The 13342-nt window shown below is 39.9% G+C and overlaps 1 protein-coding gene across 1 annotated transcript; it reads left to right on the top strand.

Moving 5' to 3' along the window:
- Positions 1–593: 593 nt before the first annotated feature.
- On the top strand, positions 594–11355 carry ARF4 (ARF GTPase 4). The gene is made up of 6 exons (XM_071755872.1): positions 594–978; positions 7516–7596; positions 8069–8178; positions 8650–8721; positions 9404–9529; positions 10409–11355. Exons 1-6 carry the CDS (start codon positions 912–914, stop codon positions 10493–10495), a joined length of 543 nt encoding a protein of 180 aa, XP_071611973.1. The 5' UTR covers positions 594–911; the 3' UTR covers positions 10496–11355.
- The last annotated feature ends 1987 nt before the right edge of the window (positions 11356–13342 follow it).

The following is a 13342-nucleotide window of genomic DNA, read 5'->3' as shown; positions in this document are numbered from 1 at the left end:
CTGGGTTGCCTTCATGTTTGGCCTCCAGGCTGCTGCAGTGGGTCCAGGGCACAGAAACCGTGTAATAAAAGGGTACCACAGTAATTTCTGTTTCTACGAGAAAGGGGCAACTTCATTTATTTATTAACTGGCTCTATTGCTGCCAGGGTGTATTTGGGGGCTGAATCCCCTGCTCTCCTCTTGCTCTCACCTCTCTTGGCCCCTGGGGGGAAGAGCCTGTTGGCTGTCACGCCTCAGCGCAGCAGCAGCACAAGCGGCAGTGAGGCGCATTACTAGGCTCGGGGGATAGGCCGAGGGCATCCGTGTCCCGGTGGAGGCGGGACCGGCACTTAGCGCCGGACAGCGGGGCCGCGGCCGCAGCCTGAGGAGCCGCTCTGCGCCCGGCGGACTGCGTTTCCCAGCATGCCGCGCTCAGCCTTGCCCCGGGCGGCCCGGAAGCTGCGGCGAGGCCGGATGGAAGTCTGCAACTACATCTCCCGGCATGCGCTAGCGGCGGCGGACAAAGGCGAGCGGGCGCGGAGCTGGCGCAGTGCTTGCTGGGAGTAGTAGTCCTCACCTCACTCGGGCTCTGGGGCCGTGTGGCGGAGGATGGTGACGCGGCCCGGGGGGATGTGGCGAGCGTGACGCGATTTTGTCCGCGTTGGAACCGGGCGGCCGTGGCGAGCGTGACGTGGCAGAGAACGAGCGAGCGAGATTCCCGTCACAGGGCAGCAGCTGCTGCTATCGTTGCTGCCGCCTTCACCTTATAACTCGGTGCCCCCGGGCGAACCCCGCACACCGGCCGCCTGCCTGCTCTCTCGCGGAAGGATCCGTGCGCACAGACAAGCGCCGGGCCGTGCTCGCCCTCCCTTCTCTCCTCACCGCGCTCCTCCCGCTGCTTGTGCCGCCGCCCAGCCCCGGCCGGAGCCGCCATGGGCCTCACCATCTCCTCGCTCTTCTCACGCCTCTTTGGCAAGAAGCAGATGCGCATCCTCATGGGTAAGGGTTGGGAGCGGCTCGCTGCCGCCGCCCGTCCGCGGCCCTTCCCCCCGAGCTTTGCCGCCGGGGCCGTTGTGCCCTTCTCGGCGGCCGCCGCCAGGCCCGCTCGGTCCCTTACGGACGCGTCCCGGTGGGGGAGGGGAGGTTGACGGGAGGGAACCGTGGGTTCAAGGCGGGGGTGCTTGCCCTGTCCCGGGGCGTGAGAGACGGGACATCACTCCAGCCCCTTTCCTCGGGGCTTGCAGAGTCGTTGTAAAGTGAACGAGCGGAGGAAAGAGATGGAGCGGTGAGGAAAAGGGGTGGGGATAGGGATATGTCTGCCGTTCCTTTTTTCCGCCGTGTTCTCGTTTATTGTCTCTTCTGCCACCCTGAATCCTCCTCTCGGGGGTCCTGGGAGACGCAGGGCCCCTCTTTCTCCGGGATTTGCATCCGGGGGTGCGAGGCTTCAGCCCCTTCCACTCGCACCTGCGTTTCCGCCTGCGTTGAGCCGGAGCGATGTGTAGAACAAAGATCAAATTGCAGAAGGTGAAAACGGCGCCTGCCTGGTGGGGAGATGGGTCGGGAGGAGGAGGGAGGGTGTCCCTTCCCCGAGGAGATGGCGAGGAGGTGTGTGAGGCCCTCGCCTCTCCCCGCGCTGCCGCTGCGGCTCCGCTCGGCCTGGGGATGCCGCTCCTGTCCCAGCTGTGGGGTGGGGGTGGCTTTTCCAACAGGATGTGACAGTCTGCTGTATTTGACACCAAGAGCATAAGAAATTGGCAATAATTGCCGATTTTTGGTAGCTAAGGTGTCTGCCTCTCTGATTCTAGGAAAGGACATTTGAGTATGTCGTCTGTGCATTTTAATTCTGTTGACGCTAATGGACGAAATCGTAAAACCCAGTAGGCTCCTTTTTTTAATGCTTGTACACTGCTGTCAGCCCATAATTATTTACTTGGAATTAGATTGTGTTTCTATTGAAACGAACCATATAAGAGTTGAAGCTCTTGAAGATTCTCACTCAAAGATTATGGCTCAAAAGGTCAAAGCAAAAGCATACTGCTTTCTGGTTTTCTTACACTTCAACTCCTCCCTGCTTTCTTCCACCCACCTCCTTACCCCCACCTCAGCTTTATGTACAAACAGGTAGGAAATCCCGAATTTTTCTCAAATGCTCTTAGAGAAAGGAATGGAGCTTGACTTGTGGCCAGACTAAGGGAGTTTGTCCTGAGAATTTATATAAAGTGGTCGTTTTGGTGTAGCCAGATATGTGACTGAGTCCTAACTGTGAAACTTCTTGGCATGCTACTTATCCTTAATGCTGCCTGCTTACTCACAGCAGACACAGTAATGCAGCATTTTAAAATTAAAATTTCTATGGTTTCCATAGATGTGATGACAGATTTTTATTACACGCACAGTAATTTTTATTGTATCTTTGCTGTTTGAAATTAGAGACTCTCATCCATTTCAAAATAACCTGAATAATTTTTTTGTCTTTGAGACAACCTAGTGCATCTGCTGGGTTCAAGGAAGTGGTTTGACTCTCTCCCTTGCAGCCAGACTTTTCATATGGCAGAATGAATGAAGTAAAATTTTCAGATGAGCTTGAATGTAGGATGAGGTAGTGTCTATCTATGGTATTTGTACTTCTGTTGCATCTTATAAATTAGTGAAAACAGAAAAACAATGTCACACAGATCAAAAACAGTTTGCAAGGCTCTAGTATCTTCATGGGTAGGTAATTATTTCGCGTGATATGTGTTAGGGAGCTGCAGCTTCTACCAGTTGGTTCAACTACTTTTTTCTTTTTTTTTTAATGAAAATTATTAATACTCAAACACAGGACTGGATCAGAGCATGAGACTCTACCATATTAGCTGTGTAGTATAGGAGGCTAAAAGTTTCGCTATGTTGTGATGAGAGTGTGTCATAAGACCTAAATAAAATATTTAGAAGCAGAATATTATATTGGAGATGACATCATTAATTTATACTTGTAACATGGAAAAGAAGTGCTTCATAGCATACATACTATAGCACTCTGAGGAGAGATGTCTGAATGAATACTGGGACTGAATTAATTTTTCTTCAAGGTGTTAATTTTCAATTTATGATTTGAAAATTAGATGGATGAGGATGGGCATTTACATAGTGTACTTTAAGGAAGTATCATTCTGGGGTAAGGTGTTTATAGAGAAATATTTAGGGGGGAAAAAATATGTGGATGAGGTGATAATAAACAGATGATTAATTCCTATGTCAAAGTTGACCTTCACAGCATTCCTCTGTTTCTGCAGAATTCAAGATAGAGTAGAATTAATCCAGCTCTTAAGACAGACATTGTGTTACTGAGTCCTGTACAATTTGGATATTTTTCATCATGTACCATTTACTAACAGTAAATTTGACACATCTTTTATATTTTCAAGATACATCTATGGTAAAAGGTTGACATTTAATGGTTTTGTTTTTTTAAACCTGCACTTGTCTAATTAAGTGTTTTTCAGACAATTAAGTTAAAGCAGTTCTGAGGAAATGCATGGAAAACAATTTCTGTGTTATCTTTATAGATGAAAGTAACATGAGGGAAGAGAAAAGAAGTAACTGTAGGGGAGGGTTGAATTAATTAAATTAGATTTGGCAGCAAGGGCATTAGAGTGGACAAACTGAGTCCTGAACCTGCTTGTACCTGTTTGTAAAACTCCTCACTTGCAGTTTCTTTGACTTAAAAAAAGGAAATTGATTCATTCTGCACCTTTCAGTGTCATAATTCAGTGTTCTGTGTCTTGTAGTTGTGCAAGTGCTAACTAAGAAAATAGCTACTCAAGAGATTTGAATACAAAGGTCATTATTAAATACATTAGGGAAAAAATTTCAAGTTATTTCAGAATTCTGTCATTATACAGCACAAAGGCATTTCTCTGATTTTTACTTGCTTGGGTTTTTTGGTTTTTTGTTGTTTGTTTTTTTTAACTGTTGGTTTACATGCTGTTTGTTTGGGTTTTGGTTTTTTTACCTCTGTGTGTTTTCTTCAGAAGTTATACTGAAAATGACCCCTTTGTCTCCCAAAGACTTCCCCAGTTGAAAGTAAACCTGAAAGATTAGTACATAAAGGATAAACAAGACAAGTTTTGAGAGAACTGGCATAGATGTGAAACAAAAGTGAAGGAGTAAAAACCTGTAGTAAATTGGGATTCGTTAATTTGCTTTTTAAAGATGGCCTTTTTTTTTTTTTTTTTTGTAACATGAATGTCACAAATAAGTTAAATACAGTAGGGGCTGCTTTGTTGGTTTTGTTCTTGCTTTTTTTTTCTCTCTGATTATGGGAAACACTTCTGTTGGAAGTAGCAACACACCATATTCTACAGTAAACTTCGGAAATCTCAATCTGAAAACCTAAATATGTCTTGATAGGTACCAATGCAAAACCTCGGTTCTTAATTTTTCTGCATTTGTAGTTTGTATGGTTCTGTATTATCATAACTGAGGCAGCTTGATATTCAGCCACCAGTGATCAGAGTAGAGAGCTGGTAAATGAGGGATGTGATGTTGTCACAGGAGTGGTGTTCTCAGAGACAAGGAAACTACAAGCTTGGGATTTAGAAGCACAGCTGAAAGACTGAATAAACACTGTTAAAAGGAGTGAAGGACTGAGAACCACAATAGATTTAACAGCAGCTGAAAGCACTGTAGCTGTTTTTTCTGCAGCTAGAGGAAGAGGATGTTTGACTCAATTTAAATTATTTCAAATGCAAGCCTATGCTTCCCATTTGTACTTTATTGTCATCTCAGTGCTCTGTATTACAGCTGCTGACCATCATGCTGTACACTGAGATTCTTACACTTTGATCTTGTCGAGGGTCATGCAGTGCAATCAGTGAAAATGTAGAATCAGAAATTTGCTTTCACATTATTTGAGGATTTAAGACTTGATTTAACCGTGAAGATTAACACCTAACCTAAACTGTTACTATGGGAAGTAGCTTATAGGTTTACACTTACTGTTCCAGTACAAATGTAAACGTGCTTATTCTTGGACTACTAAAAGCAATAATTACACTTGGTAGCAGCTGGAAAGATTAAAAAAGTCATTTGGTACTTTGAAATTTCTTGTTTTAAAAAGGGTGGCAAAGGCCGAATTGGAATAAGTAATGGAGACTGTGCTCTTAATGGCTGCTCCTTGTTTAGACTCTGTAACACTTGCAATTTGGCTGAAAGAGGCACTATTTGCAAATAGGGTCACGGTGATTTGCAGAAGTTGCCATCTTCCAGTGAAAAGCTGCTGTTTCAAGTGTGTAATTAGAAGAAAGAAAACATCTAACCATAAGCCAGCCTGCCTGAGTGCAAAGTCCAGCTGCTTAATTAGAACTGCTGGCAAGAGTGGATTTAAGCAAAGTCTCTGGGCTTTGGGCTTACACAGGTAATGGAGCCTTCTGCCAGTGGCATGGAGATGGTGGTGGTGGATCCTGGCACTAGAGCAGAGTGGGGAACTGGGGGAGTAATTTCCTCAGTTTAAGAAACTGCTGAAAAATCTTCATTTCTTAACTGAGTTTTATCTTCAAATGGCTGTCAATACCTTGGCTGTATTGAAATTAGATTAACTGTTTTCTTTGTCTTTATCGGTATCTTCTCTAGAAACCCTAAACACATTGAAACCATTTGTGTAGATAACATCTTTTTAACAAATCTTGTCAGTGTTTAGTCTGCTGATAACTGTTTGGGGGCTTTTTAGAGGGGTGAGACAAGAGTGAGTATGTGTAGCTTTAATTGGTGGTTCACTAAAGAATCTTAATGTTAAATTTATTGGAAATCTATCATATATATATATCATGTACATATAATATGTTTTCTTGCAAAGATCTAGGCATCCTACAAAAGCTCACTTGAAACTGATTTGTGTGAGAATAGTGTTGGGCTTCAAGCATTGAGCTACTAAAACCATAGTTTTTCAGTGTAGATGGTGTATTTGAGGGTTTCAGAGTTTGCTTAAGGGGTTTTTCTAAGGCTACCTGACACTTCATTGCTGTAAGGAAAATGCCAGCATTTGCAAGTTTTATGACTTGCAAGCTCTTCTGAAACTTCTGCTACACCATGTCTTTTTTCTTTTGTGCTTGTGTGTGGTTTTAAGAGAACAACACTTAGACAATAGGAAACTTAAAACTGTTTAATTTTTTAATTTGAGCATTTTGGGAGTGTATTACCCCTCAAAGAGCTTGGGTTTTGATGGTAGATTCTCACACACATACCCCTCCCTTCTTTCATGACATTAACAACTAGAGCTGCTTTTTTTTTTTTTTTTTACATGCAGTGACAATACCAAAGAAACTGCATTGGCATGTGTAATCCTGTTCACATTATCAAAATATAGGACAATTAGAGCAAGTTTTTTAATTAGTTTGCTGTAACAGCAGTTTGTGTCTTGAGAAGGAAGAGGCTTTTTAAGAGCTCGGTTTCATTCTGAGTAAGTAGGTAATTTCAAATTCCATTTTATTGCAAGGCTAATGAAACAGTTGTATTATTAACAGTCAAGTCATCAAATCACTTAAAGCTTAATGTATTGCAGTCACTAAGTAGAAAGTTAACCTGAACACTTAATATCATTATTTAATTCTTTGGGGGTTATTGTTTGGGAAAAAAATTGACTATTGGAAGTTTAAATAGACATTGTATTCACTGTTGCTGTGGTATGTATTTAATACCTAGTATTTATTTAAGAGCTTGTGTGCTAAACATTGGATTGTTGGTGTGATCTCTCAAAATGTCTTTGAGGCTCTACTTTTTGCTTTTTTTTTTAAAGGATCTTAACTTACTAATGCTGTAACGTACATTGAAAACCAGAAAGCTGAAGTTTCTTTGTAGAAACAGAAGGGCAAATTTCGGTGCAGAAGTCCTGCTGTAAAGATCAAAAGTGGAGACTCAATGGAAGCATCTTGGTGAATCTCAATGACTGGAAGTGATATCATGAAGAGTTAGAGCCCTTAGGACATATGTGGAAGGATTACAGGAGTTTCCTCATGGATGTGGTTTTGTCAATTGAAAAGAAATGTGTTAGCAAAGGGACAAGAAACTGGAGTGAGGGAGACAGAAGTGTCTTCCATTTATAGTGCCAGCTGTTCGGGTGCATGCAGAACTTGGTCTTAGGTGAAAGCAGAGTAAGGCCTTCCCCAGCTGGAGTGTTAAGTAGCAAATGTGATCAGTTAGAACCTGTGTGCTGCTTGTAGATTGTTGCTAGGCATTTACAGCCATCTTGATTTGCGCAGAAGAAACTTTCAAAGTGAATGTAAAACTTCAGTAACAAAATCTAAGAAAGATGGACAAGAAGCCTGTAAGCCTGTAGGTTCTAGATGGAAGTGTGTTATTGAGCTTTTCTTCATTGCTTGCTGGGTAGAGGAAATAGGGAGATACATACAGTAGTATATCAGCTACAACTTAAGAGTGTTGAAAAAGTTGGTTTGTTCTTAAAAAAACCCTAATACTCTGCCTGTAAAATGGCACACTTTTAAGTTTGCATGTTGTAATTCATATGGTGAACTAAATACAATTTTCTGTTTGTTCTAGTTGGTTTGGATGCTGCTGGTAAGACAACTATCCTTTATAAACTGAAGCTGGGAGAAATTGTCACCACAATTCCCACTATCGGTAAGATAACCAATTCTTATGTCTTCTCGTTGCCATATTTAGTAGAGATGGGCTTCTGAAGAGCTTAGGGATTTGCTATATTTGCTGTTAATGTAAGAATCAAAATAAACATGAGCTTTCTGGTACATAACATAACTGTATGAGACCGAAGATACATCTAGACCAGCAGGAGATGCTTAGGAGTATAGGAACCAATTAAGTTGCAGTACTTCCCCTAAACACCATTAACTTCTAGGCAGTTAGTTGCTGAAAAACTTGCTGTACCAAAGGTTGTGTGCTTGGATTATTTTTTTTTATTTTATTTTTTTTTCCCCTTCAGCCAGTTTTCCTCTTGATCTAGCAATTCAGTTCTTATAAGCAGTTTTATATATATTTGGGAGAAACAGACCTTAGTAACTATCCTTAACATGACTAGAATTACATTTTAATGCTAGCATTGATTGTTTCTAACTTTTTGACTCTTTTATTTTAGGTTTTAACGTGGAAACGGTAGAATATAAAAACATCTGTTTTACAGTTTGGGATGTTGGTGGTCAAGATAAAATTAGACCTCTTTGGAGGCATTATTTCCAAAACACACAGGTAAGAGTCTTGAGAAGACATGAAGACATCTGAATAACAGAGATGCCATTAGAAATACCGTTTTGTACAAACTTTTAAAAAAATATATGCCTTTAATTGTGTGGGGTTTCTGAGTAAAACATGTGATGGTGAAGCACTTGTGATTCTCTTCACTGCATGAATAAGTGAAAAGGCAGAAGGGAGAGTTAGTTTCTGAAATGTTGCTGGTGCTTTTTATTTCAAACCAATGGATCCCACACAGTCTGTAAGCTGACATTTGTTATTGAACTTTTTTGATTTAGAAGGCCTAGCTTTATTTTGCAGTTGAAACTCATTCAGAGTGACATCATTCATTGCTTAAAGAGAAATTTCTGTCAAATTTGCTTAGATAAAGAGGGGATAGTTGGACTATTCAGTAAGAGATTTTTGTTTTTTAAAAAAATAACAATGCATGTTTACATTTGATTCTCAAAACTGCTTGACTTCTTACAGGGCCTCATTTTTGTGGTTGACAGCAATGACAGGGAGAGAATCCAAGAAGCAGCAGATGAGCTGCAGAAAATGGTAATGTCAATAACCTTTGCTTTGTCAAGTTTTCTGATGTATGTTAGCTTCCCTAAGAGATGTAGGGTTTTAAATTTTTAAGGAGTTTGTACGGGTCACAATAACTTGGTCATTCAGGCATTGGAATGGCCTGCCCAGGACAGTGGTGTAGTCCCCATCCCTGGAGGCATTTAAAAGGCATTTGGACCTGGTCCTTAAGGACATGGTTTAGTAGTTGACTGTGCTGTTAGTCCAAGGTTGGACTGGATGATCTTGGTGGTCTCTTCCAACCTAAACATTCTGTGATTCCAGGTCACAGAGTACACAGAGTTGTAACTAGAACTCTGTAGAGAGCTTTAGCTCAGGAACATTAGTGTGTGTCAGAAGATTTCATTCCTTTATTAAACCTTAGTTTTAGTAGAAGCACAGCAGATTAAAGAATTTTGGCATAACAAATTTGTGCTAAGAATTTCAGCAGCAAGGTGTTGGTAAAAGTAAACTGCGTCTTGAGAAAACATTTCCTGATTTGTAGGAGAAGTTCTGTTGAGTACTAGTTAAATTTTACTCAGTACTTAGTAGTGACTTCAGAAGCAAGAATGAAAAAGTTGATCAAGTTTAAATCAATATTTGGGTTTCTTTAGCACTTGTTGACATAATTTAAATGCTTTACTGGTGTAATTTAATAACATGACCATTTTTTCAGCTTCAAGAGGATGAACTGCGAGATGCAGTGCTGCTTCTGTTTGCAAACAAACAAGATCTGCCAAATGCCATGGCAATAAGTGAAATGACAGATAAACTAGGTCTTCAGTCTCTGCGTAACAGAACTGTAAGTGCTGAACATCCTGGTTACTGAATTCTCTTCCTTTCTTATATATTATAACAATAATCTCCCTTTAAAGGAAAGGGAAACTTTCACTTCTTTCTGTAGAAAGATGAACATGCGTGCTATTAAGCTCTGTAGTGCAGAGTTTAAGGTCCTCATGCAAAGTAAGTGATTTAGAAGTATAATCCAATCTTTACAGCTGCTGCAGTGTTTCATCTCTTGCCTTCTAGAAAAAATACAAACACTCCAGGCTCTCACTGAAATACAGCTGTCAAACATGTTTAACAAAGCATGTGATGAGTTTTCCTGTTTTCCCAATACTTGTTATTCTGGATAAGAAAATGCATTCTGCATTTTCACCACTACAAAGATGGGAGGGAATTAAGTAGCTCCTGAATTGTTAAGATTCCCTTCTCATCTGCACAAGCCTTTGAGACATTGTTTTTTCACATAAACCATTTATCCTTTTCTTATACTCACTTAAGCTCTTCTGTATGTTGACACACTAAGATCACAGCCATAGAAAATGTCTTAAAGATCTGTAATTTAGATAATTCTATGTCCATTTCCTTGAAGACCAGTCTTGCAAAAAGAAGCCATTTTTCAGCATATAATCCAAATGCAAGTTCTGTATTTTTTTTCTGATGCACTAAAGTGTTCCAGCATTTGGTCAGTAGGCCAACATTGAATTTTTGAATAGTGTCTGAACTCCATCTACTTTCCAGAACTGGTATCATCTGTTCACTATTTGCTCTGCTTATGGTATAAAATGGTGTTTAAAGAGCACTAATGGAGTGTGCATCTGTGTCACATAGTGTGACAACGTAGCTTGCATTTTGCCAGTTTTTAACTTCAGTTTTTCTTTCTGTTCTGTGTTACCAGTGGTATGTCCAGGCTACCTGTGCTACACAAGGAACTGGTCTGTATGAGGGACTGGACTGGCTGTCAAACGAACTCTCAAAACGCTAACTCAAACTGGATGACTTTCACCAGGGACATGTTTGATATAAGTGGTCTAGGCTTGTTACAACAAATTAGTTTGCATCTTGGTTATTACAGTATCTGGAACTGATATTTGGGCAGGATATTACAGCGTTTCAACTTCTTTTGTTGCCAATTATTGTTTACCGAGCTACATGTTGCAAAGGTAGCAATATACTTGGGTAAAATTCTCCTTAACTTGGAAAAAGTGTATCTTCTGATTTTATTTCTCTTGTTAGCCTAAATGCCTGAATATAGTTATTGTGACATCTTTAAGATCTGTTTTGAATACTCTTTTGAGCCCCAATAAATTAATGTTTTAAAATTTTTTTCTCCTTCCTTAGTTTACTGATGTCCTGTTTCATTCCTCAGACAGTCTGCTGATTTAAAAATGTAGCATTCCGTATATATTTATTTCTCTCCCTTGCCAAAAAGAATTCCTAATACTGCTTGTACCAGCCAAGGAAATGCTCTAAAACACTATATAAATCTACTGCACTGAGGAACATTTTATTAATCCTTGGGTTCTGTAAGCCCAACTTGCCTTCGTGTGAATTGGATTTCATGGGTAGAATAGTTCTGTGCTGGTTGCAAAGAGCTCATGTTGAGGTTGTTTTTAATATTCAGCAGATTGTCTTCCTTTATATTGTATCTTTTTTTACGTTGCATGTTGCTTTTTGGTATCAGCCTGACTATTTTTGCCCAGTGTATAATAGTTCTGCTGAAGTTCTACTGTTTGTTGGTGAACATATCTTCATAAAGAAATTTTGGAAAATTCATTAAATTCAATGGATTAGTTTCTTCATAACCCACTTGGAATTATTCCTAATAAAATGAAAAAATGTGTATTTCTGTGTATGTTCTTGATTCCTGGAATATCTGATCTGCCAGTTAATCACTCTCTTTCCATATACTGAGCTTTACTGCAGCTTGAATGTGAACATCAGTCTCAGATTTTCACTTGTTTGGGGCTATGTAGAGCAGGACATGGAAGGTGGGCAGTGAAGTTGTATACAGTGCAGTTGAGTAGCTGTCATCAAAACATCTAATTCTGTAAGTGTTTCCTGAAGTTGTAAATCTAAAATTTCTTTCAAAAATATGTCCAGATATGGAAATATTAAGTTACAAAAATTGTAATAAAATGAATACAAACTGCCTGGAAAGCATGCATGTCTGTTTCATAGTTGTATCTATACTGAAAAAACAACACTGGTTCTAGCAAGAGAATCAGGTGCTATAGACAGCTGAGAAGTTAACTTGAACACTTGTATAGGGATAATAATGGTGATAGTCACCCCCAAAAAATCAGCTCTATGCACCTGTTACTGTCTTCTTTCATATTTGTGCCCCTTATGCCTCTGTTGTTCAGAAGACTTAAATTAGTCTTTTTTTGAGGCTGCTACTAGTAAGTATTTAAAAATCTATTTTTCTGTTGCCTCTGTCTGCTGTATGATGCAGATATGCCTCAATCCTCCAACTGAAATATTCTATGGATTGTATGTTTTTAGGAACCCAAATCATTATTACATTGCAGTTTTAGGCTATGCTTGTATCTTATTTTTAGCATAACTTGTCTTATTCTTGCTACAAGAAATCCCAGTGTCAAGGCCTGATGAGTCCATGCAAGTTTAGCTTAAGAACAACTTGCATGGGAGCCTCTGGTGTAGCTGAGTTTAAAGTTTCTAGGAAGTACTGTTACTGTGAAAGCAGAGAAAATTCCTGAGCTCTTGAATGGGGTCATTAAAAGCCTTCAATTTGTAACAGAAACCCAGGAGGTGTAAGGTTGTCATCTTGGAAGCAAAGTCTGTGTTATGCAGTTCATTCACAGCAATATTAAAACTATGGAAGGGACAAGACACTTGATAGGCTGTGGAACAAAGTCACCCTTGACAGAACTTTTCCTCAGATTATTCTCAAGTGTTCTAATTTCTCTAAGCATTTTCAAAGTACATTCTAGATAAAGTGTCCTTAATTCTAAACAACAATCCCTGGGGTTGGAGCCTGTGCTTAAAAAGTCCTGTCTCCATATGACTATCAAAAAAGCAGTTCGTTAGGTATATTTTTACCAACTATTGCTATGAGCTGAAGTCTTGGTGACTTTCTTTTTACTTTGGAGTTAGTTCTACTTTTGTAGCAAGTGTTTGCCTGTTAGTACAAGAACAATGTAGTCCTGATGAGGTTTTTTTTATTATATGGCCTTAACTCTTTCAGGCTGGCATTGCAGTGTTGAAATCCATATCTTACTCCATGAACATGGCTACCTGCCAGTCAGTTTATTTGCTGTGGCAGAGATGCTTTCTTAAACTGACCAAAATTATAATTGGTAGGTTAGTCTTACCTGAACATAGTGCAACTGTGCAATTGTGTACAATGAAGACAGACTGTCATGGAAAATATTGTGGATAGGTTAAAAAAAAGTTGGGTTTTTTTGTTGTTTTGCTGTTCTTAGAATTGCTATTTTTGGGTTAAAACAAACCTGCTTTCCAGAGGCACATGAAATTCCTATGAAGATCCAATTCTGTCAAGTCAAAAGTTTAGATGTGCTGTCATTTTCCTATCAGAAGTCAAATACTTGAACTGTTGTCACCAAAATTAAGAATCTTAGGCACAAAACTCTAAAAGTTTGTTACCCTTTCTTTTGTAATGACAGGAAATCCTTAGTTCTCGTAGCTAAAATATTTCACTGTATAGCATCAACTCCTATATTCAAACAATGAGTAAGTTCTGCTGCACTGGGGAGTCAGTGTAGTAGTGTTTGTATACAAGAGTTTTTATCTCAGTGAATCAGATGGCCATCTCAACTATAGAAAGCAAAACACTGAAGAATGAGTGTTT

The sequence above is a fragment of the Heliangelus exortis genome, chromosome 12 (assembly GCF_036169615.1).
Source record: "Heliangelus exortis chromosome 12, bHelExo1.hap1, whole genome shotgun sequence".
Classification (NCBI taxonomy): Eukaryota; Metazoa; Chordata; class Aves; order Apodiformes; family Trochilidae; genus Heliangelus; species Heliangelus exortis.
Note: the sequence above shows the minus strand (reverse complement) of the source record. Positions and strands in the feature narration are given on the sequence as shown.